General features: G+C 33.5%; 4 protein-coding genes across 16 annotated transcripts; all 4 read right to left on the reverse strand.

Moving 5' to 3' along the window:
* Positions 1-2,804: 2,804 nt before the first annotated feature.
* LOC8279793 lies at positions 2,805-3,726 on the reverse strand. The gene is made up of 3 exons (XM_002520407.2): positions 3,675-3,726; positions 3,258-3,587; positions 2,805-3,113 (listed from the first exon to the last, which is right to left on the reverse strand). The coding sequence occupies exons 1-3, from the start codon at positions 3,724-3,726 to the stop codon at positions 2,953-2,955; spliced, it is 543 nt and encodes a 180-aa protein (XP_002520453.1). The 3' UTR covers positions 2,805-2,952.
* A 1,564-nt stretch (positions 3,727-5,290) lies between these two features.
* LOC8279792 lies at positions 5,291-7,518 on the reverse strand. The gene is made up of 3 exons (XM_002520406.4): positions 7,105-7,518; positions 6,832-6,874; positions 5,291-5,766 (listed from the first exon to the last, which is right to left on the reverse strand). Exons 1-3 carry the CDS (start codon positions 7,399-7,401, stop codon positions 5,615-5,617), a joined length of 492 nt encoding a protein of 163 aa, XP_002520452.2. The 5' UTR covers positions 7,402-7,518; the 3' UTR covers positions 5,291-5,614.
* A 1,057-nt stretch (positions 7,519-8,575) lies between these two features.
* Positions 8,576-10,834, reverse strand: LOC125370102 (tubulin beta-1 chain). Its single transcript, XM_048374163.1, has 3 exons — positions 10,324-10,834; positions 9,521-9,790; positions 8,576-9,409 (listed from the first exon to the last, which is right to left on the reverse strand). Exons 1-3 carry the CDS (start codon positions 10,715-10,717, stop codon positions 8,727-8,729), a joined length of 1,347 nt encoding a protein of 448 aa, XP_048230120.1. The 5' UTR covers positions 10,718-10,834; the 3' UTR covers positions 8,576-8,726.
* Positions 10,835-11,643: 809 nt separating this feature from the next.
* Positions 11,644-23,790, reverse strand: LOC8279790 (mediator of RNA polymerase II transcription subunit 12). 13 transcript variants are annotated; one of them, XM_048374144.1, is made up of 11 exons: positions 23,639-23,765; positions 23,519-23,550; positions 22,936-23,195; positions 22,623-22,838; positions 19,224-22,523; positions 18,873-19,057; positions 17,715-18,768; positions 16,699-16,797; positions 14,514-14,587; positions 12,816-12,904; positions 11,644-11,867 (listed from the first exon to the last, which is right to left on the reverse strand). In XM_048374144.1, exons 3-7 carry the CDS (start codon positions 23,140-23,142, stop codon positions 18,687-18,689), a joined length of 3,990 nt encoding a protein of 1,329 aa, XP_048230101.1. In that variant the 5' UTR covers positions 23,143-23,195; positions 23,519-23,550; positions 23,639-23,765; the 3' UTR covers positions 11,644-11,867; positions 12,816-12,904; positions 14,514-14,587; positions 16,699-16,797; positions 17,715-18,686. The 13 variants fall into 13 exon arrangements, with proteins under 13 accessions (XP_048230101.1, XP_048230098.1, XP_048230088.1 ...); XM_048374141.1 differs by lacking the exon at positions 12,816-12,904; XM_048374131.1 differs by having other exon boundaries at positions 11,644-12,904.
* Between the last annotated feature and the right edge of the window lie 632 nt (positions 23,791-24,422).

The raw sequence follows: 24,422 nt of genomic DNA on the forward strand, positions 1-24,422 counted from the left end.
CTCATTTAAAAGGGTGGTCCAATCAAATGGCTCAGCCTGAAATCCATTTGGGAAGTGCACTCTCAACTCAATTATGAATAAAGGTTTTATTTTTTTTCTGTACCTTGGCGCATTGCCAAATCTCCATCATCCTTCCATTCTCAGGACATTATTTCAATGCTTTTTACTCAGGCAGTTGGCATTGCTGCAGGCGGCAACTTCTGAAACATTTTAGAGTTATAGTTTTTGTCTTTTTAAATATATTTTAAAAGAAAGTATGACTTTCTCTTTTCTTTTTTGAATAATAATAATAAGTGGAAAAAGCAATGCCAAACTGCGAGCAGTTTAATTTTAGTTGTTGTAGCAATTAATATAGAATAGTTGCTATAATTAGTAATTAATAATTGATAGTTAATAAATATGAATTATTTTATAAAATTTAATCAGCCATTGATGGTGTTATTGTAAATTTTAATATCTCATTGATCTGGAATTTTATATTTTTTACCATTAAATAAAAGAAAAAAATATACGGTTGATCCATATTTAATAGAGTTTTATTTTTGTTCCTTTTCCTCTTATTTTATTGATGGACACTCTAATCTTTAATTTTTATATTTGCTATAATTGTTGATGATATAGGTAGAGAGATGACCAATTCTTATTTATAGACTAACGGTAGCTTTCTATTAAAGTAGCAATGGTTAGAACCTTTAATCTCATAACATTTACCAATGGTCATAACTATTCAATTCACAACATTTCATTAACCAATATAATTTAATCACTAATATCTTATTATAATTATATGAATCATTAATTTCTTACAATTATGTTATATAACCAATCGGTGTATACTTTTTTTTATTATTCTTTATAATTATGTAAATTATAAAAAAAGTTTATAATATTGGAGAATGTTACAATTAAGTTTAGTTAATTTGGCTATATTCATTATTAGAACATATTTAGAGAAGCTATTCCAAAAATGGATATTAATTTAAAATAAATTTTTTTATAATGAATAATAAAATATTAATTTTGTAAGGTTATTTTAAACTAAGTTGGCTTCCTAATAAACTAGAATTTATGTACGAAATATAATTTTTATTAATTACCTTTTATATGAAATAAAATATAGCTCAGATAAAAAAAAATCGCTATAATCTAATAAGAAAAAACTCTTAAATAGTTTGATTGAGATTAAGTTGACGACCACATATTGATTTTTAATTCTTACCAATCAAATTTAATTTAGATGTTAAGTTGAAAAACAATTATTAGCTACTACATAAACTCTTTAAATCTAAAATATATTTAAATTTAAGCATAATTTATATTAAAATGATCAAAATTATCACTTAATTAATTAGACATTAATATTAATAACTTCTTTTTATATTTCTTATTCTTTAGCAATGTGGTATTTCTGCCAAATTAGCATAGAAGGTGCTGCAATTCTATTCTCTTTAATTTCCCTTTCTTTTCTTTTATAAAAAGACACAAGAATAAATAATTGAAATTTAATTATTTTATGTAAGTTGCCAATGAAATTAAAGATTCAATCAGTGGAAAAAAGAAAAATATGTAGAATAGTATTACTTAGTACACAAGAACAATTGGCCAAGTCAAGGTTCAGAATAAATATAGTTTATATCAATTCTGCTCATGTTTCAATATGAGAGAATCGGATTGTAAGACTTAAATTTGATAATATATACTGAAAATTTACATATATATAAATTTAGAAAATAAGTATAAATATGTATGAATATGTTATTCCTATTAATAATAGTAAGAAATAAGTATAAATATGTTGAAATCAACTTCTTTGGTTAAAAGTTGATTTAATATCTTATTTTATATTTATTCTTTTAATTGTTTGTTAATTTGATTGATTAAATATTATGAGTATTTTATTTTATTTTATTTTTTTATAGGAGTTTTTTTTTTTTTTTTGTCATGGGAGTTAGAATGAGTTTGATTATGATATTTAAAATATCGGACTCTTTTAGAAAGACTCGTCAAATGATAATGAAGTCGATTTGTGGCTCAATATAATCACTAAGTAGAATGCATTTTTTTGCCGATGCACCAAACTCAGCTAAAATACTGTATATAATTATTCTATCAACACGATTAATGAAGCTTGGAAAAAAAATTTATTTTTATAACAAGATTAGTATGTATTTCTTGAAAATAGTCATGTTTATTATTTTTAATGAAATATTTTTAATTTGACTATATATATATATATAATTGGGCAGTCAGTCCCAAAAATTTTGTCCAATGAAGAGCAATCTCGGGCATAATAGATGCATGATAGTCTATACGGATCGCTCAAAGCGAGCTAGAAGCTCGCCAAAACGACAGATCGCTCAATACTAAGCCATCAACACAGGTGTGCAGCGACATTCTTGCCTCACGTCCCCCACTCCTGAGAAAATAGACGACCGTCTCTCCACTATCTCCCCACAACTTCCATATTAAATACACATCAAAGATTGTCACTATATATACTAAAAACATATCTGAGACAACATATGTAACTACAATCCTCTTAACACTTTAGCCTTTAACATCTGCTCGAATACTAACTTAAGCATCAGAGTGTTTTTCCAGACATATTGCCTGGTCACTCTTTGTTGTCATTGATTGCAGGGATGACAAGAACAATTAGCCTAGTCAATGATCAGAATTTATATAGTTTGTATCAATTTTGCTATTGTTTCGATACGAGAGAATCGGATTGTAAGACTTAAATTTGATAATATATATATTAAAAACCAATTAACTCTAAAATTTCATATGATAAATAATACCATATCTTAACTATTGATTGTCTGCGGATAAATCTATTTAAGAGTTTCTCCTTCATATACATAACTGCAATATATAGTAACATAAAATTGTAACATACTCGATGCTCAATTTTCTGCTCTTGGATGACCCTAATACTACATCTGCTAGAGATCATATGGTAGTTGGAGCGCAAGCCAAGCCAACATGACTGGAGACGAGAGCAAAGGCTGCGGTGACCTCGACAAAGATCGGATTAGAGTTTGCATCACTAGAACTTCTAGTCGTAGACAAGGCGTGGCGAGGATTAGCACATATATCGGGCAAATATATCCCTATAGATATACATCAAGTAACGTAGATGATGAATGTTGATGCATAAAATTTTAAAACATAATCACAATGTTACATTTTCGTATTGATTAAATTATATTGGCATTCGTAATTATGGTTGTAATTTTTAAGAATAAATAAATTACCTTCTCCCAATGCCAAATTGAAGTAGAGATCAATAATGTTAGGGCAAGATTGGTAGCTATCACTTGAGCAAAGTTTAGCCAATAAATGAGGCTCAAATAGAGTATCTGAAGAGATACCAACAGTATTCCTATCAAGTCCACATGCATTAACACATTCATCACTCTCAATCCGTTCTTGAATCACATCAACAACCACCTCCGAGGTCTTGCATTGGTAAATAACCTCTCGGTCCTCCTCGGTCGCGAAAGTTTCCAACAAGCATCTCTTACCAAAAGATGCAACTGAGTATGAGCACAGCTCAACAGGCAGTTGCTCACATACAAGCTCACCTAATTAGTAAACAATGTATCAAAACATTAGGAGAAAACAAAATTGGAAAAGGGTATTCAAAAGGGTATAAGTAATTAATCAATTACCTAGAGCTCCATGAAGGAGTAGAGACACAGCAAGGAATATGATCAATGCCATGTTCTTGGGTTCATAGAGAATGTGATTAAGCAAAGAGAGAAGCAAGATTTGTATGTGACATTAAGGGTCTGAAATTATAATTATATAGTAAATTAAGAGTATTATGATGATACATTAGAAGTCAATGAATCTTAATAAGCCGATTAACTAGCAAGGAATTGTTTTCCTTACTTTAACTTTTTCCTAATTAAAAGGAATATTAGCAAAAAATAAAACAAGATTAAGGACATTAGAAGAATTGTATTTTGGTGGTAGACATTGGTTTAGTCTTTCCAGCTACAAGTTGTCTCTACTAAATTTTGTTTTTGTTAAATTTTTCTCACTTTTTTTAAAAAGAAAAATAAAATAATTAAGATATTATTAATACTTCAAATGTATTACATTTCATGGGTCATGTTAGTATAATGTTAATTAATGGTCAGGATTACAAGTTCATGTACATTTTTATTTTAAAAACAGAAGAAAGGGGGGATGCGTTTGCTATGGAGGAACATGAACTTTTCATACAGAATTTCGGAAGTTCAAAGCAGAAGAAATAGAACCCAATGATTAAATTTGCATATAGAAATTAACATGCACAATGAAGAATAATTAGAATGCAAAATAAATTAAGAGTTAATAAGACTTATGGGTGCAAAAGGAATCCATTGTTCTCCTTGCAAGAAGGACCAAATACCCCTTTGAACTTGTATCTCGGGATTAAATGAGTCTGATTTTAATTAGTTTAGCAAATAAACCCCTAACTTTTATTTAAAGGCCAAATAGATTCAAATTTTGAATAAAACTGATGAAATTGATGGCAACGGTGTTGATGTTCGTTTGCAAAAGTCGACGATAGTAGTGAAATTGAGGCAAAGATTGTTAATTTTAATTTTTTCAATAAAACTAAAAAATGATATTTAATATATAAAGATAAAAAAGTTTAGTTTTCAATGTTTAGAATTAATATTTTTTCGAATTTTATTTTATTTAATTAATTTAAATAAGAAGTATAGTAGATATGCTTATAATCTTTTCAAAGTATGAATCTATTTGATCTTTAAATAGAAGTTCTGGACCTATTTATTAAAATAGTTAAAGAAAATGAACTTATTTGATCCTAAACTACAAATTCAGGGATATATTTGACCCTTTATCCATTGTTCTCTTGTACAAAAGCTAAATCCTCATGCAAGCATGCATGTGTACGCACAATGATATACATGAACCGTGACAAACAAAGAAAGGATTTATAAATTCCAGACTTCTCGAGATTTATAGAAATTGAATTCCTAAAAGAATTACTTCCCAGAAATTAAAAATTAAAAGTGTTTAATATATAATTTGAGTTCCTCTATAACAAGAGAAGTTGAGGTGTCTACTTCTGAGAAAGTTTAGTGTTATTCCATACCAAATGACTTCTAAGATTATGGTGCCTAGTGGAAGATGGAAGTTCATAAATGACAGTGGGAGGTGTTGCTACACGCAAGACTCAAGTCCAATGGTTCAAGCATTTAGCTAGTTTAATGCATAACAGGTGAGTTAAAAGAACTACCTGCATGCACAAGTAAATCCACACACACAATGAGATATTCCAGTAATTATTATTAATCAGGGATATGAGAAATCAAAATCCAACCCCAAGACCTTGCATAACTAAATCAAGAATGCTCAAAGTTTCCTAACTGCACCTTTCTGTTTCTATTGCTTAGAGTTCATCTAACAAGGATGTTGCGCGAAAAAAGAGAGCATCAAAACATCTAGAAAATGAACTGATACAGGATCCTAAGACATCCAACTGCCGTCTTTTCCATAAATTGCAACTCTTCAACTCAGGGCATCAACCCGAAAAAGTGACATGAGGATTGGTATGGTCAGGCTACCGGTCCTTACTAACAAACAGAATACATCATGCTGCCTCAGCTTCAGCCTTTGTGGCAGTTTCTGTTGATTTTGGAGAGGTTGGCTTGCTTTCCAAAGATTTTGATAAGCTTGGAATGTATCTCCAGCAACGCTTATGAACTCCACTTATCTTCTTAGGAGCATCAGCAATTGGTAATCCTGTACTAAATAATAAATACTAAGCAAATCAACTTTGCTGCTGCATTCAACAAAATAATTTCAAACAAAGCCGTTGTGTTGACTACTGGCAATTCCATTATATCACCATCAAACATACAAGTCTATTTCAAAGACGTTGCTGATACTGAGGAAGAGTGTAAATGACATACAAGTGTAAACTAGAGCAACCACTGACTAATTTTTTGCATTTTAGAGCAGCTCTTAGTATGATAAATAAGAATATCTAAGATAAGCTTTTCTTCATCAAATATCTGGTGCAGTTTATTTTTTACCACCGAATTATAGCAACAAATCCATAACAGATTAACCTGTTAGTCAATTATATCAGACTTCCAAAATTACCATCAGAAAGATAAGAGACACTGCAATATGAATCCAATCCAGCAGCTGAACATAGTTTTCTTCCCCAGATTGAACATGACATTATGCTAGTATGTTTAGGATCCGTTTGAACTGAAACACGAACTCTAAATAGTCTCGGGAGGGGGAAGGTTCTGGTATTGCATTATTAGGTGAAGAAAACTGAAAATATTATTTTCAAGCAATAAAAAGTGCAGTGACTTTTAGCTGTTCCAAATAAATCAATATCCATTAGCAAATGCAAAAGTAAACAGGCAATTTCAAGTAATAATTAATCTAAGTGGGTTTAAATGGCACCTAAACACCAATGATATCCAGAAGAACTGAATTACTCTCAGGGCAAGTTTCAAAAGCTTGTTGCCAAATGCCAGAGAAGCTAGACCTCTAGTTTTAATAGAACCCATTGAGCTGGAAATGTTAAGACTTAAGAGTACATGTCAAACTCCAAACACATTAAATCCCATTTTGAATATGTTATTTATCACATTTTTCCACTGGCATCCCATTATTCACCATCAAGGTCAAAATTCACTAAAATTTAAACCAATGGCAAGAAGTCACTGACCGTTTTTGTATTTGAATAGGCAACAAAATCCTAATTGTTTTGTTTCAAGTCTTTTTCTTAGTTATAACAACATCAAATAACAAACAAGAAAATAGAGAAATAAGAAAGTTAACACTGACCGTTTTTGTGAGCAATCCCCCAAGCTTTTCCATGCTTACCATCCTGCAACAAACAAACACACCACATTAAACCCTTAAAACCCAAAAGAAAAAGGACCTTTATTATTTACTATAATGTAACAACAATCAAAACAAATCCATAACCCCTAAACCCTTTAGTAAAATCACAAATGAATTACAACATTTGAGCTCGAACCCTCCTATTATTTAACCACAATCGAAAAGAAAAACACACAAAAGTTTGAATTTTTAGGTGAAATGTGAGAGAGATACCTTGTAGAGATTAATCTTGGTGATTTCATAAGAGACTTCATTCCAATGAGATTTGGCAAAGTGGTAACCAATTCCCCAATTGGGTAAAAACTGAGCCACCTCAACTAAATTCTTCTTCTTTTTCCTCTTTGGTTTCTTTGAAGTTGCATTAGCAGAGGGAGATGATGATGATGAAGAAGAAGAAGAAGAAGTGCTAAAGCTTTTCAAGTAGTTGACTGATAATCTGAACAAACTCAAACTTAGGGTTTGATTAGTAGCTTTTGTAGCTGATACTTGTTTTGCAAGAGCTGTCGCCATCTCTTTTTCTCTCTGAAATGTAATGGGCTCTTCTTTGTTGTTCAAGGACTGCCCAGTGAGAAGAAGGGTAATTAGGTTTTTCTTTTTCTTTTTCTTTTTTCCTTAAAAAAAATTGGAAATTCACTCTTCAGGTTTCTTTGTAGCAAGAAATACTTTCTTCTTTTTCTTAGAAAAAAAAAAAAGAAAATTACAGAAGTTGTAAATTAATCAAGAGTTAAATGCATTTAAAAAAATCATTTTATATTTCAACTCTTTAATTTTTTTTAATGTTACTACAATTCATTGTGATTATAAGCTTATTATTTCTTTTTAGAAAAAAATGTGTCATTTATCTTTAGAATGATTTTTATTAGAGTAATAATGCCTTTTTTCCTTCTTTTAAAAAAATTTAGACAAATAAAAGTTATTCAAAGACAAATATGAAATCTTTAAATTATTTTATGAGAGTTTACTTTTTCTAAATTGATTTTTTTTAGTTTCCCTAATAAAAAACCTTACTTTTAAGGAGTATTTTTTTGTAATAAAGAATATGTTTATTTATATTTAAGAATAAAAAATAAAATAAAATAAAATTCATTTGTCTCTTTATAAATATATTTTTATTTTTATTTTGCCTTAAACCTTACTTTTAAGGAGTATTTTTTTGTAATAAAGAATATGTTTATTTATATTTAAGAATAAAAAATAAAATAAAATAAAATTCATTTGTCTCTTTATAAATATATTTTTATTTTTATTTTGCCTTATCTAACAAGTATTAATATTTAAAATTATTTTCTTTTTCTTAAAAAATTATTTAAAAAATAATAAATATCAATTATGAATGAAACTAATTCCAGATTCAATATGATTAAAAAAATCACCTTCTAAACATAAATATAACAAATCATATTATGAAATTTTAATTAATTTAGTTTGTATGACATTCTTTTAATATGCACTGAAAACTTTAGTTTTTTAACAATCACAGTTTTTTGAGGGGAAAGGTGGGTCTCAATCTCAAAACCTATACCCCCCCCCGGAGGGAGGTATAAAGTTGACCACTAGGAACAGCAACAAATTCTGATATATCCCATGGTTTTGAAAATCTTTGGCAGAGGCCACAGAAACAGCAAAAATCAGTGTGATATCCATCAAGGTTAAACAATTGGAAAAGAAAAATGCAGAAACAATCTGTAGGCCAAAAGGGAATCAAATTTTTACTACTGAATTCAGAAAGGGGTACATCAAATTAAAATATGTTCTTTTCATTCATATAGCCTACTAAGGAAGAAAAGAAAGAAAGAAACCAGCCAACTGGAAGTTGAGGAGGTTCAACACAAATTCTACTGATAATCTTCCTCCTGATATTCTCCATCTTCATCTTCATATCCTTCCTCATCTGCTGTTGCATCTTGGTATTGCTGATACTCAGAAACCAAATCATTCATGTTACTCTCAGCCTCAGTAAACTCCATCTCATCCATTCCTTCACCTGTATACCAATGCAAGAAAGCCTTCCTCCTAAACATGGCAGTAAATTGCTCGCTCACCCGCCTAAACATCTCCTGAATCGATGTCGAATTCCCAATAAATGTTGATGCCATTTTGAGACCAGTTGGTGGAATATCACAAACAGTTGATTTCACATTGTTAGGAATCCACTCTACAAAGTAAGAAGAATTCTTGTTCTGCACATTCAACATCTGCTCATCAACTTCTTTTGTACTCATCTTTCCTCTAAACATGGCAGATGCTGTTAGATAACGACCGTGCCTTGGATCAGCTGCACACATCATGTTCTTTGAATCCCACATTTGCTGGGTTAGCTCAGGAACAGTTAGAGCTCGGTATTGCTGCGAGCCACGGGAAGTCAGAGGAGCAAAGCCAACCATGAAGAAGTGAAGACGAGGGAATGGAATAAGATTCACAGCAAGTTTTCTAAGATCAGAGTTCAACTGGCCAGGGAACCTCAAGCAGCATGTAACTCCAGACATTGTTGCAGAGATTAAGTGATTCAAATCACCAACTGTTATAAACAACAAAAACCATTGCATGATCAGTTAAAAGAACTGCAATATTTGAAGCCAAAACAAACAATAGCCTAAATGGCGAAAAGGTAATCAGGGATGGAGCTTACAGCTAGGAGTAGTGAGCTTAAGTGTACGGAAGCAAATGTCATACAGGGCTTCATTATCAAGAACCATACACTCATCTGCATTTTCCACAAGTTGATGAACAGACAAAGTGGCATTATAAGGCTCCACAACTGTATCGGAAACCTTAGGAGAAGGGAAAACAGAGAAAGTTAACATCATCCTATCTGGGTACTCTTCTCTAATCTTTGAGATCAAAAGTGTTCCCATTCCAGACCCAGTACCACCTCCAAGAGAATGGCAAACCTGAAACCCTGCTCACAAATCAACCAACAACAAGAACCAATTAATATCCCCATGCCAAGAATTGCAGAAGAGCACAAATCTTCGTTAACAGGAAATCACAAGACCCCACAAAAACACAATAGCGGAATCCATCAAAAATAAAAAGGCATCGCAAGAAATACATAAAGCACAAAACTTTATTAACGGACCACCATTTTAGATCACCAAGCTTCACAAAAGCAGAACCCATCTCAAAAGATAAATGGAGCACAAATACTTTATTAACAGGAAACAGCTTAGGCCCAAAAATAACACACAAGCAGAACCCATCAAATATCCTCTCCAAAAGAACCAAAAGACAATCAGAACCCACTGAAAGAATGCATAAAGCAGAAAACTTTATGAAAAGGAAACCATTTCAGACCACGGAAATGCACAAAAGCAGAACCCATCAATATCCCATCTCAAAGATCAAACAATAATAAGAACCCATCTCGAAAGAAACATAAAGCACACAGCTTTATTAACAAAACAATAAACAGAATATAAGTAAGAAGATTACCTTGCAAGCAGTCACAATTCTCAGCTTCCTTTCTAACAACATCAAGAACAGAATCAATAAGTTCAGCACCTTCAGTATAATGACCTTTAGCCCAATTGTTACCAGCACCAGACTGACCAAAAACAAAGTTATCAGGTCTAAAAATCTGACCATAAGGACCAGATCTGACACTGTCCATAGTACCAGGTTCCAAATCCATAAGGACAGCACGTGGAACAAAACGGCCGCAACTTGCTTCATTGTAATAAACATTAATTCTTTCAAGTTGAAGATCTGTGTCTCCATCGTAACGCCCGGTTGAATCTATTCCATGCTCCGCACACACAACTTCCCAAAACTTTGCTCCTATTTGATTCCCACATTGGCCTCCTTGTATGTGAAGAATTTCACGCATTTTGGCTTTTCTTTTAGATTGAATTGAGTACAAGACTTAGGGGTTGCTTTGATAGAAGAAATTAGGGTTTTTCTGAATGCAAGAAATGAAGAATGAAGAGAGAAAGAAAGGGGGGCTTTTATAGGAGGAAAAGGGTTTAATTTTTAACGGCTACCTTTTAGTGAACGCATTGTTATTTTGAATGTAGGGTTGGGATTTTATGGGTTTTCGAGGATCTAACGGTTAGGAGAGGGGGGGAATAAGCAACGGTTAAAAAGTGAGTTGTCAAGAAAATATTAAAATAAATTTTTGAATTTCAAATTTGGGGGGGTTACAGCTGGACCCAACAAAGGTGCCAGTTAGTCTTAGATAAAAGAGCACGGCGCCGTTTAAGGGGTTTTCCACACCTTTTTCTTTTTCTTCTCATATGGTAGAAAAAACAGTGTGTACCTTAAGGTAAAAGAGTTGGTGGAGTTTTCATTTTTCCTATTTTAGTTAGTTGGAAGTTCAAAAAAAATAGAAATCTAGCTGATTAGGTATTTAACAACAAAAAAAAGGGTTGTAAATCACTTTTTTTTTTATTTCTTTAATTTTCTGGGATTTAAAAAAAAAACAATTTTTAGGAAAAAAAATAGATAAATTTGTACCCTTTTAAAAACCAAATTTGATAAAGAGTAATTTATAAAAAAATTAAAAGATCAAATTAAATATAAAAAAAAACAATTAAACATACATATATATAAAGTTTCCACCTTATTTGCATTATTACAGGTAGTAATTCCAACAAAAAGCCAATTTCATCTAAAATAACACTCATTACATTTTTTTTTTTTTTTTGGTGATAGAAGATGCCAATTTAAAACAATTAAAACTCTGTTGTTCTTTCTTTAAGAGGCAATTACAGCTAAATTAAAAGGAATATAAAACCTACTGAAACTCCCAAACAATTCACAAACCTGTTTATAATAATTATTAGTCTAAACATTCTTATTCAGACAATCATTCTAGATTCAATTTACAAAACAGAAGTTTAAACAAATATGGGTAATCATTCTTTATATCAAAGGCATACATGATAGCAGAATTTCCGACAGGTTCACATGCTGGATACACTTTCCTCTGATAATAGTTGAAGATTTGATCAGAATTCTCTGCCAATGGGATACTCCAACTGCAAACAAGTTTAAGCAAAGGCTCCTTGCACCAAATAAAAAAAACAAAAAAAAAAAAGCAAGGACAAGACACTTGAAGCATTGTTAGCTCTAAAATTTTCACCATTGTTCCTGATTAATGGACAATTATGATGCAAATAATGTCAAAGTTATAAGGGCCAACAACAGGGTTAAAGAGGAATTATTAATTTTTGGTGGCATGTTATATATATATATATACACATTTTCCCTAAATCCTCTCTTAAGTGGGCTTTCAAAAACCATACAGCTCTTTTTGACAAGATTTTGTATTTTTTTGTGTTGGTCCCTTTACCATTAAAACCATGCTGATGTCTCATTTCCTTGTCTTTGGGTGCATGCAAAATTAAAACACTACTTGACAAATTTAACAGCAGAACTATTCAAAGGCCTAAAAATCCATTATTAAAGATATCTTCCTATATAGAAGTCTGATTTGACCTTTTCCCAGAGTTCTTTCAAGCCATTACTTCAGAATTGCTGGGACAAACATATTATTTCTTGCATCTTTTCAAGAACTTTCTTTGAGAAAGAATCTAAAAGATGCTTTCTTTTTTTCTGTTTTTAATCTAACAAGTGTTTTTTCCCTTTCTTTCCTTTGGAGACCAACTTAAAAAGACCACTTGCAAAGAATGTACCCATAAGGTCTCAAATAATCGTGCATTGTTTTCCCATTGTAGAAAAGGGGGATGTTATCCCAGAACATTTAAAAAAGTAACATTCAATAACAAAATCATTCAAACTAATTCTTCTTGTCTGCCTTTCCTTTTCTGTTTCAGGCTCATAATATGAAATAGAGCATTGAATCAGATATCATGATTTTGAATCATAAAATATGAAGTGCACAACAATGACCTTTTATTGTCACTTCCCACAATGAATCAGTAAGAATACTCAGGAATTACCACAACAAAAGATTGCACACACACCTTAACCTCAAGATTTTATTAGTTGAATAAGGCCTGCAGTAAGACCTCAACAATTACTTTATTTCGTACCATGTTATTCTGCTGCTAACCTGAGATTAAATGACTACTCAGTATTTCCAAAAGTTAACCAGAAAGGGAATGAAGAAAGCACGGATCCGTACAAGATGCATACAACCAATGATGGATGAACCATGTCTTGACATCCATAAATTCAGCGTTAAACCAAAAAATTTTAACTGAATAAAAGATGCAACAAAATTGCAAGTAGCCTTATTTTCAGCCTAAAAAGACAAGAAACACTGATATTCAAAAATAAAAGTAAGAATCACCACCAAAAAGAAAGCAGTATTGATTCGTTATAAATGTTATCAGGATAGAATTGTAAAGCAAATGCCTAACATCAAACAGCTTTCACATATTACCACTAATTTTGCACACACAAACTCGAAACATTGTCCACTACTAAGAGATAGATCCAAATTGTCATACTGACTACCAAAAGTACCATAAAATTAATTTGAAATAGCATGCAGTACATGGAAAGTGCAATTGTTAAGTGATGAAAAGGACACACAGATACCACACCCATCAAAGCTTAAGGACGAAGTGTGAAAATTAAAGATTTACATAAGCATATCTTCCCCTTCTTGCTTCCCACCACTTGTGTCACCTTGCACTTATTCTGCATGTGAAATCATTTTCTGTTCCCCCACCCTGATAATCGCCACATTACCTTTTTCCTTTTATTTATCAATACCTTGCCATAATCTGGCTCCAGAAATCCTCAATCTATGAATCATGAGTCAGTTAAAGACCATATCTCTCTAATTGGAGGCTAATTTCACCAACATATCTCGCTAACTCTTCTGGAAAAGGAGATTCTCACTAAATTTCAATACCATTAAACTTCTATTTCTCTCAATCACCTAACTTAACTTTAATTTAGTTTCAATAAATTCATTATTAAACAAAATATTTTAATTCAATTTCAATAAATTCATTATCAAACAAATAAGCCGAACATTTTGACATTCCAAGTGAAGTTCTATGACCTTGAATTCAATTGTTAAACTATATTAGAAATATTATGTATGGTTTGATCTCTAACATCCTATAAAAATAGGGAAAAAGAAACCTTAAAGTTGATGACTTCATAGATACAATAAAGTTTATTTAATTATATTGAAATTAAATTATTAATTTACTAACCATATAGGTGAAATAAAATCCTAATGTTCTCACCAAATTTATTTCTATAACTAAGATAAATAAGGAAGAATCAATATCCATTATTGGTTCATATAAGTGGAAACCTCTAACATCATAACAATTTTCACTATAACTGTACTAATCTACCAATCCACATGTCTGTTAATTTCATTTCTCTTTCATGTTTAAGATTTCGACTGAGAAAATATACAACTGCAGCCCCATCGCCCCATCAATTAAATATCTGCTAATATATTCTTAATAATAGCAGAAAAATCATTTCTCTAGCATAAGAATTCTATCTAATGTAGTTTGTTCCATAAGTTTTGCAGTCCATATTGGAAGTCCTAAATGCCTTTTTCCAAATCTACATGACAACTAATATCTGAAAAGGCAAAAGGTATATTTCTCCTCTTTTTTTTTTTTAGGGAAACAGCAGAATCATTAAATGGTTCCAACTTAGAATGTTTAAGAATGAAAACAACAAACCTGGAAAACATAGAATCAACAACCATGTTTGTAGTCCAGAATTTGCATCCAACGTTGAAAAAGGCTGCCCATAACTTCAAGTAAAGCCCCATTTTTTGCAATATGAAGAGATAACAAAGAAATTTATGAAGCATGAGAGATTTTAAAACAATCATAATGTCAAAATTAAAGTAGAAGGCAATATCAAAAACAATCAAAATTCAATTTTATACCAATATACTTAGGTTCTAACCTGTTAAATGTTTACACATTTTATTTACTAGGTCCGGGCATTTGCTGGTATATAGGTTCAGGCAAATCATATTATGACAACTATGAAGAAAAACAAGTCCTTTTCCTATATTCAAGAATTTAACAATTCTTTTTATATTACTTCTTGGTTCAGTTTCAATAATTACGTTTCATATTATTTCAATTATATTATATCAAATTACCTATGCATATAATTCTATTTAGTTCTGAGTTGCAGCGTCTTTTTGTCAGCACCAACTATTTTAACTCTAAACAACAATTTTACAACATCTTGAAATACACTTGGCATTTAAAAATTTATTACAAGTCAAAAACACATTTATTGCAATTTTTACAAGTCATCTTTATTTAGATCTTAGACTCATTGAATTATTACAATAAAAGAACAGACTAAAAGCCCAAAAAAAAAAAAAAAGCAATTCAGGTGAACATAATATTTTATATTTTTCATCAAACAATTAATTTTTCAATGACCTAAAGTCTAGAATTTTAAGCATATATCATACTATGAGAGGAAAAATAAAAATAATGCCAACCATTAATTTAAATTTACAATAAAAATATCCCTTTAATAGTAAGGGCTCTAAGATATCCCTTTTATTATCCAAGCACTTTTGATTCACACTGAAAACAGTTTTTTTTTTTTTCAAATTAGTGTGCAACGTATGTCATCCAAATCGAACAAATAGCTTCCTTAGAAAACTTAGATCTTACTTAGATGATGAATTACCATAATGATCCAAAATTCAGGTAGAAATGACATAATCTCATTCAAAAATACAATTACAATTACAAAAGTTTAACAGCCAATTAAAATTTGCATACAAAAACATTTTTGGTAAGATGGAGTTATGATTCCTTTCCTACCTAGAAAATATTTTCATATATCTATGCTCTTGCACATATTATACATGTCTGAAAAAGATAGCTATCAAAATGGTATATACATGACTGAAAAAGATAGCTATCAAAATGGAATTCCTATATGTCATTGGCTTCAAGAGTCTTTTACCACTTATTTTGAGGTTTACGTATTGCAAAGTTATGAGTGTGACTCTGCATTATCAAATAAAAACAAACTGAAAGATAACATCAAACTTTCACGCAGTTGGTAAAGCACTAAAGATGGTGTTCATTCTCTGAGATGCAGTATTATAAGCTGAGCAAAAGTTATCAAGACATCATCTAAGTATTGGAGTACAAAGAGCAAGTAGCTTCACTATTTTCAGGGTTGTTTAGAAGGAATAAATAATTCTCCTTAAGAAAGCACTCCCTATGCAAAAATTTTAAAAAAATTTAATAATATATAAGATAGAATGCAGCAGATCCTAGTAGATTTTGGCCATTCTCAGGAGACGACGGAATCACAAAGCTAATTGAACTAGTACACTATCCTGTCCAGAACTCCAGACCAAGATAGTCCTTTCTTTCTGTTGACAGCTCAACCAAATTTATGACATTTTTCAAAAAACTATTTTTCTAATGCAATCAAAATAAACAACTAAGATCAATAATGACAGAGTCCGTCCTTCCTGTCAACTTCCAGAACTCCATTCTTTATTGCTTAAGCTAGTCAAGCCTACCTATAGGAACTAAGCCTTTATTTTCTTAAGTCAAAGGTGCACTAATACACTTCAAGACCTATTAAAGTGAATTTTGCATGTTTACCTCCAGGAGTTTGCATTAGCAGAATAACACTTGTAGTTCTAAAATGATAACGCAAGGTAAGACAAGTTAAAGCATTCTTAATCATATCTAAAGGAAAGTCTCAAGTTTTCTAAGCTTCTCAAGTTTCTTAAAATCACTACTACCATCCTTATATAGTTCAACTATTGAATATAAGTGATCATTGTTGACAAATCAAAACTCTTTAATATCAGTACTAACGAGCAAGAAATTACTACTTATATCTGTACAATAAACACAAGCTTACCACATTTAAAAAAGATGGTTGAAGTTAACCTTTCCGCTGAACTTTCATTCTTTTTGTAGTCTGCTTCGGCCGTAAAAAGACAGGTCGAATTGAAAAAATCTATTTGAAAAATTTCACCAGAAATTTAAAAAGAAAAAAAAAAGAAATCAACACTAACAGATTTAGCAAGTTGCAACAGCATTATGCAATGCTTCATATTAAAAGGTGATCAGCAGAAGTATAGCTCTATTAGAGATGCTGCTGAAAAGCAGCACTTAATTGAATATAACACAACATCAGACAAATAATTGCCATTATCCAGAAGCAAGAACAAATGGAATGTTGTGATTGCATGGAAACTGACTATACCCTTCTATTAAAGGCGTGAAACTGTGAAGCATATCAGATGTTCAGAAGTTGGTAGATAACATATTACTTGAAGCCAAAGTCATTACTAGCAGCCAGTAACTTTTGAAAGTCTTCAGCAGGTATTCACTCCAAGAACTGAAACTTAAAATCTCAATTGTTGATCTATATTTATTATCCAAGTTCCAGAATAAGAAGCCACACAACTGCCTACTCCATATATTCGCCATTACATGGATGAGAATCATCCATCCATGTATTACTTCATAAGCCAATCAACTTCTACTTCAACTGCTTGTCAGCTGATAGAGTCTCAACATATAAATCTCCTCAACCAAAATTATACGCAATTCTTAGTCTCTGCCTACATAACTAAAACATTAAGTGAAATACCTAAAGTACAAAATCCATCATTGAATCTCCTCAAATTTTCAGAACTATATGGAAGTCTCAAACCTAAAAGCGATTCGAATTGCAAAAAAAAATAAAAATAATTAAAAGAAATTGATACATTTTTTGTAGCAACAATTGGCAAAGAATTAAAGTCCAATATTCTCCTGATAATGTCACAAGATATCTTACTATTTTCTAAAAAAATGATCAAGTAGAAACACTGCATAATTGCAATTGAAGTAAGCCAATTCAAGCAAAATTGAATGGAAATATATTACCAAGTATATTATGCAGCTCTGTTTGTCATTTAAGAGTGAATCTCCCTAGATAATAACCTACTAGAGTTCCACCATTTGATTGTCCGAAACAATCATAATCGAGTTGTAAGAACCACAGTGGAGCATTCAGTATTGATTGCAACACTGGATAGATACAGACACCTCAAGGCATCTTCTGACTATCATTTAACATTAACAGATATCAGAGTTCGATTGAAGAAAACCATAAAAAGAAATCTCAATAATAGTTCCTAGAAAAGTATCACCATCTTTAAACAAGAAGTGGAAAGGTAGATTAAATCCTAATTCCGACATTTAACAGTTCCACAATGTCGGAGTTCAACTAAATGTAACTCTCAAAACAATCTAAAAACCTACAATGGCAATACAAAACAGTAGTCATCTTTAAATAAGAAGAGACTCCAATGACATGCATGTGCTAATACTATTCATCAATAGAAGCTGGGGTAAATGCTCCACAACATTTTGATACTGAAAGTGGGAGTTTTTAAATGAACATCAATACTTCTCTGCAGCAATGGTTTAATAAAGTATAGTTAAGTTTTTCATAGCACCAAGGTTAGCTTCAAAGTTTTCACTCACAAGGATGGGCCATACATAAATATCAATATCATAAATGCAGACTCAGGAACTAACATAAGCACCACATGCACAACTAACTGATAAGATGAAACAACTTGCCAAAATTGGTATAAAACTATCCATGCTCTGTAAGAAAAAGACTTCAAAATCAAAAACCAACAAACTTAACTGCCACTGAACTTCAGGTCCGAAAACCATCTCCTTTAACAGGGCGTCAACCTGAAATGACAAGACTAGCAAGCCACCCAAATGGCAGAGGCATGGAAGAATCACCGAAGACACCAAGTATACAAATATACCAAAGCAACAAACTCAACCCTGAGTCCACAATGGGCCCACGTATCCTGCACTGCAAGACATCACCACTACCTAATTCTTATTCCCACGGCCCTCAATACTGGTATTCTTTGATTTGCTTGCATCATCAACAGAGGAATGATCGTTGTTGGCTCTACAAAAGCAAACAAATGGACAATAAAAGATTCCTTAAACAATTTGAATCAAAGTTGAGAAATGACTTGCTGCAATATATCGTGAAATTTCATGATAACTTACAGTTTCTGCTTTTTCGCATTCTGCTTTATAGTTACAACCATATCCATAGCCCTCTTTTGATGTTCCCTCGTCTGTGAATGGAGGTCCAAGCCCTCAACTGTTTCACAGTCAACTTTACATATTCGACACCATCCCATGCTAGATGATTTCCTCCTCCTCGAATTATCAAAAGATTCCAATTCTCCCTGAGAATACCCACCATGAAGAGAGGAGCACTCAGGATAAAGAATATAAATAAAAGAATTTAACACAAATATTTACAAAACATTCACTTCAAACATGCAAATACTGCTGAAACAAAAATGAGAAATTAATAAATTTTAACAAATTAAAATTAGAGACAGTACTTACTGCATAGATTCCACCATCACCAGGAAATCCCTTGAAGGAAAAGCTGCTTCTAAATCCTGGCTCACCAAGTCTTGGATTAAAGAAATTTCCTGTCCCAGATAAATCTCCCATCCCTGCAGGGCCAGGGAAAGCACCAAAACCAATTGGCTCTCCCAGACGATTACGCATGTTATGATGACCCAAATGTTCACCCCTCCTAAAATGATTAGAAAATCCATCTTGACTAGGACCTTCAAACTCACCCATGAGCATGTGGCTCGGCAAAACTGGAAACCTACTACCATGAAATGAATCACCAAATCGACGTGATTCTCTGCCATCAATATCATCCAGGCCAGGAATGGCACCAAATCCACGTGAGGATACTCCAGGGTAATCTCTACCTGGACTCCTAGGGGCCATACCATCCCTATGCCGACGGTCATATCTACGACCTGGTCCAAAAAATTCCGGATGAGCTCGCACAGAATCTGGCTGCCTGCCTAATGTATTGTCATGAAAACCAATTGATCTTTCTGCAATATCATTGGGATGCATCAAACCATCATGATGATATGGAGGAAAGAATCTAGAAGGGGGAGGGCCACCCAAGGATTCCAATTTCATCCCAGAATCATAATTTGGACCGTGAAGCCCCTTGTCAAGAGGTCCCCTATCAAGAGGCCTTGATGAAGAAAAGTTAGCCCCAAATTTTGTAGTAGACTGAGTGTCCAAATCAGAAGGCCTAGAAAAATGCTTGAGATCTTCTTCAAACTCTCTCCGATCAACAATTCGCTGAGATGGGTCCTTAGGAAAGGGATTCATATACTCATCCGAAAAAGGTCTGAACCTATCATCCCGCAATCCAAGTGCCGATGAAGAGTCCATCCCTGGTGCCCCATTCATTCTCATTGCATTTGAGTGCATGCCCGATTGTTGTCCAAGTGGATCTAGTCTTTTGCCATCTGTATAATTGGGCCTCTGGTTTGCAAACATGTCAGTATCATGGCCATATGGAGTTCGATCAGCTTGAGAAGGGAGGGCATGACCTTGAGTATAAGTTCCTTGCAGACCATAATGACTCCCTCCTCTCCCGGTAATTGGAGTAGAACCCAGGCCTGTCATGCCAGCTGATGATACTTCAGGACCATGAGGTATATGTCCAGGACCCAGAGGCCTAACTCGGGCAGAAGGATGCCCAGGTATCTGCCCGTGATGTAAGGATCCAGGAGGTGGTGCAGTTAACAATGAGGACCCAATAGGCCTTTGTTGAAGGGCAGAAGGTCCGTGAGGAATTACAGGAGGCTGTTGCTTTCCTTGTTCAGCAATGGGAATTGAATGTGAAGGCTGTGCCAGGCCCTCACCTTGCACCTGACCATGCAGAATAAAGCCCCCAGAATGTTGAGGAGTCACATTTCTTCCCCTCTGTGACTTCATACTTTGATCTTCAAGGTGTTCGGCTTCTGGCAGTGGACGATTTTTCATTACTGGCCCATCCTTCACTCCTTTGTCTTCTGCATCATTGTCAGTATTAGATATATCCTTCTGGTCATCATTGCCCTTTTTGGGCTCTTCCTTCACTTCATTTATGGATTTATTGTCATCATCCACGGGCTTAAGATTGCTTTCTGATATTACAGTTTTTAAGTCACTTACATCAGACCCAAGACCAGAAGCAACATCCAAATCATTTGGATCCCTTCTAACATTTTTCTGAGAGCTTGAGTCAGCTTCTGAACTTTTCTCAATTATGTCATCACCTTGTCTATTAGATGTGGGTCTTGAAATAGCCCCGGAGGGCTGCTCAGAGGACAACTGCATTTGGTTGTTCGCCCTGAAAGCATTTCCAGATTGTTGATCTGCACCAACTTGCATTGGCCTTACTTGCATGCCAACGGATGAGTGTGGATGGGGATATGTTGGGACTCCATAAGGAGGCCTTCCCCCAAGATTTTGTGCTTGATGGGCCTGTGTGCCATGCGGTAATGGAACATTCTGCAGTGGCTGTGTATAAGCATGAGAAGGTCCCTGGGGACGTAACTGAGAGTGCCCATGTAGATGTTGCTGCATGTAAGCACCTTGCTGATGCACTTGATTCTGAACTGGGCCCAGGGCCTGTCCAGGAAAAGGGGGCTGCTGCTGCACATACTGCTGATGAATTGGTTGTTGCACTGATTGCATGACAGGAAGTTGATGGACAGGAAGTCCAGGTTGCTGAGCATGGGCTTGTACTGGCTGCTGTTGTGCTGGAGGAACATTAGGGACCTGTCCTGGTGAAGGCAGCAAACCAGATTGTTGAGGGTTTTGAACTGGAACATGAGACTGTGGCGGACGCAACAGAGGAGATTGTTGAGGGAACTGTGGCTGAGGCCCACCTTGAGCATAATGCACAGGATGCTGTAGGCCTCCCAGCTGCAATTGCTGTTGAGGTTGTGGTTGTGGATAAGAGTGATGTCCTGTCACTGCATGGGCTGATGAATGCTGTGGCTGAGGCTGGACATGAGGATTCACTGGATGATTTGGCTGAGAAGCAAAGGGTTGCGGAATGGGCTGCATAGGATATTGAGCATGTGTTTGTGGCAGACCTTGTGCAGGAGGGTGGGATTGAGGGACAGGATGCTGGGGATGAAGCTGAGAATGAGCTTGTGTCAGAACCTGGGATTGTGGATGCTGCATCTGTGAATGAGGCTGCTGATATTGAGGCAATTGTATATGTTGTGGATGCTGCTGGACAGGATTGGTTTGTTGGTGCAGTTGAGCCTGAGGAGGTGGTTGGCCATGAGGTGGTGCATGTGTTTGCAACGGTAATTGAGATTGTGGCTGTATCGGAGTGTGTGTTTGTTGCTGTGGATTGACTTGGCCCTGGCTCTGAGGTTGAGCAGCAGCAGGTAGCTGAACTTGTGGATGTGACTGAGCTTGCGTTTGCAGCTGCGCCTGAGGTTGAACTTGTGTTTGAGGCTGCATATAAACCTGTGATTGTGTACATTGGGGAACTGCTTGCTGTTGATAAGGATAGTACTGCTGATAATGCTGTTGATATGGATCATATCCAGGATATTGCTGGTAGTACTGCTGATATTGCTGTTGCTGTTGATACCATTGGTCTGCTGTGGAGACTACAGCCTGCACTGCAGGCTGGGACTGTGTAGTTGGGTTGGCTTGCTGATTGGAGCCCTGCCCAGGCGTTGAGGAAGCGGTGGTTTGAGTAGTAGCACTAGTAGTTGCTGCCTGAGTGGCAGCCTGGTTCTGATCACCAGCAGCAGGTGTCCCTGTAACTGCAGCATCCTTAGCACCTTCAGCATGAGCTTGAGGCTGCACGCCCTGCCGCTCAAATACAAATGAAAAACAACTTCAGAGAATGCAAGCACAAGAAATTGCCAGTTCAAAAGAATATAAAGATTCGAAAGTCCTTAGACTCACAGGACAATTTTGTGCATGTTCCTGCACTTGACGGTGCACAATTTGAACTCCGCATCTGTTACATACAACAGGAGAATTGCCAAAGGCACATTCCGAACAATGAGAAGTACACTCAGATAAAGGGCCCTGCCACGTGCATCCACTCCTATGGTAAAGACAATAAACTGTTATCTTGCCAATGGTTTCAGCGAGTGCTTTGTTTGATTCACTAAGTGGCTGCAATCAACGGTCAAAACAAAAACAGGTCTCATCAGCATGTGCAGCAAGAATAATTTCAATTTATCAACACCATTGTAGTGTGAGGGACAAGTACCTTCGAATCTGCTTCTGTAACCAAGTAGCCATCATAAGGGCATGCGCGAGTAGTACTAACAACGTATGACAAACATGGTTTACAGTATAGATGAGTGCACTGTGACTGTAAAGCTTCATTTGGATAGACTAGCAGGCGACAAACAGGACAAAAATACTCTCCAGCAAGAGATTGAATGTTCAAGATGCACTCATTATCAAAACCCATGGTGCAGTATGAATTCTGGCTTCAACTCAAACTAAGCATCAAACAAAATCAACCTAATCAATAAGCAAGCAACATCGATTAGTAAAAAAAAAAAAAGTCCTATATTTACCCATTCCATCAAAAGCTTTCGACAGCCTCAATTAATTAATACAAAACGAAAGGCTAAAAGAGTACAATTAACCTAGAAATGAGAAAACGATTAAAAAAAAAAAGTTATGAAGTAAAAAGTTAATATTGCCAATTCTACCGGTCACAATAAAAGTTCTAAAACTACTCATCAACGAACGGAACGATTGATCATATATAAAAAAGGTCCAAAATTTGCACATGAAAACACATAAAAAAAATTAAAAAGAAATGTTATCCCATCGCATACCTGAAACTCCCAAACAGCTAACCCTAAGAAACCTATTTTAGATCAAAAAGGAAAAGCTTTTAGAATTTAAAAATGGAGAGATCGATTCAGCAATTATTTTAATGAGTGCTTATAACTTACAAAAATCGAAGACATTGATAATTAAAAACAAAGAGAAGAAACAGAGATTCTATTGCGAATCAAGTAGATGATTGCAGGAGAAGGAAGTGAACGCACATGATGCCAGAGAGAGGAGTACGAATAATGATATATACTGAAAGCACTGTTTGTCCTCTAATATAATAATCTTACTGATTCATAAATTTTACAAAAATCAACTTTCTCCTATATTATTAATAAATTTATTATCCAATAATTAATAAAATTTATTAATAATTTTTTATAATCATTAATTATTACAAAACTATTTTCAAAAAATCATAAAATAAGCAAATAAAAGTAATTTTATTACTATTAAAATAAAAGGATACTTTTGAAAATAATATATATATATATATATATATATTATAATTATTTATTGATATTTATTATTTAATTATGATATTTATTATTTCTTACATAATAATTTATTAGTTTTATATTTATTTAATGCCGCAAGCTTTGGAGTATATTGATAATAAAATGTCTAATATGATTAATTTATATTTTTCATACATTTAAGAGTAATAAATTAGTAATTTTATTGTTTAATGATTTTTGATTAATTAGATTAATTTGATATTAATTTAATTTGAAATACACTCTTAATTTTAAGAGTTTAACTTTATTAAAATTTTAATATAATAATTATTTTAATCCTTAAAAGTAGCATCTTAAATTAAATTAAATTTTATAATTATTTAAATTTTAGAAAAGCATATCAACTATTTTTATATTAATTATATGTTTAATTTAATATTATGTA

The sequence above is a fragment of the Ricinus communis genome, chromosome 1 (assembly GCF_019578655.1).
Source record: "Ricinus communis isolate WT05 ecotype wild-type chromosome 1, ASM1957865v1, whole genome shotgun sequence".
Taxonomy (NCBI): Eukaryota; Viridiplantae; Streptophyta; class Magnoliopsida; order Malpighiales; family Euphorbiaceae; genus Ricinus; species Ricinus communis.

Excerpts from the sequence above, each read along its gene's own strand:
- LOC8279793 (XM_002520407.2), bottom strand. The coding sequence starts at position 3,726 with ATGGCATTGATCATATTCCTTGCTGTGTCTCTACTCCTTCATGGAGCT. Across the intron at positions 3,588-3,674 it reads ACTCCTTCATGGAGCTCTAG|GTGAGCTTGTATGTGAGCAA; the intron begins GTAATTGATTAA and ends TTTACTAATTAG. Across the intron at positions 3,114-3,257 it reads CAATTTGGCATTGGGAGAAG|GGATATATTTGCCCGATATA; the intron begins GTAATTTATTTA and ends GTATATCTATAG.
- LOC8279792 (XM_002520406.4), bottom strand. The coding sequence starts at position 7,401 with ATGGCGACAGCTCTTGCAAAACAAGTATCAGCTACAAAAGCTACTAAT. Across the intron at positions 6,875-7,104 it reads CCAAGATTAATCTCTACAAG|GATGGTAAGCATGGAAAAGC; the intron begins GTATCTCTCTCA and ends TGTTTGTTGCAG. Across the intron at positions 5,767-6,831 it reads GGGGATTGCTCACAAAAACG|GATTACCAATTGCTGATGCT; the intron begins GTCAGTGTTAAC and ends TATTTAGTACAG.
- LOC125370102 (XM_048374163.1), bottom strand. The coding sequence starts at position 10,717 with ATGCGTGAAATTCTTCACATACAAGGAGGCCAATGTGGGAATCAAATA. Across the intron at positions 9,791-10,323 it reads GAATTGTGACTGCTTGCAAG|GGTTTCAGGTTTGCCATTCT; the intron begins GTAATCTTCTTA and ends ATTTGTGAGCAG. Across the intron at positions 9,410-9,520 it reads TAAGCTCACTACTCCTAGCT|TTGGTGATTTGAATCACTTA; the intron begins GTAAGCTCCATC and ends TGTTTATAACAG.
- LOC8279790 (XM_048374135.1), bottom strand. The coding sequence starts at position 23,142 with ATGGGTTTTGATAATGAGTGCATCTTGAACATTCAATCTCTTGCTGGA. Across the intron at positions 22,524-22,622 it reads AACATGCACAAAATTGTCCT|GGCGTGCAGCCTCAAGCTCA; the intron begins GTGAGTCTAAGG and ends TTTGAGCGGCAG. Across the intron at positions 18,769-18,872 it reads AATGCGAAAAAGCAGAAACT|AGCCAACAACGATCATTCCT; the intron begins GTAAGTTATCAT and ends TTGCTTTTGTAG.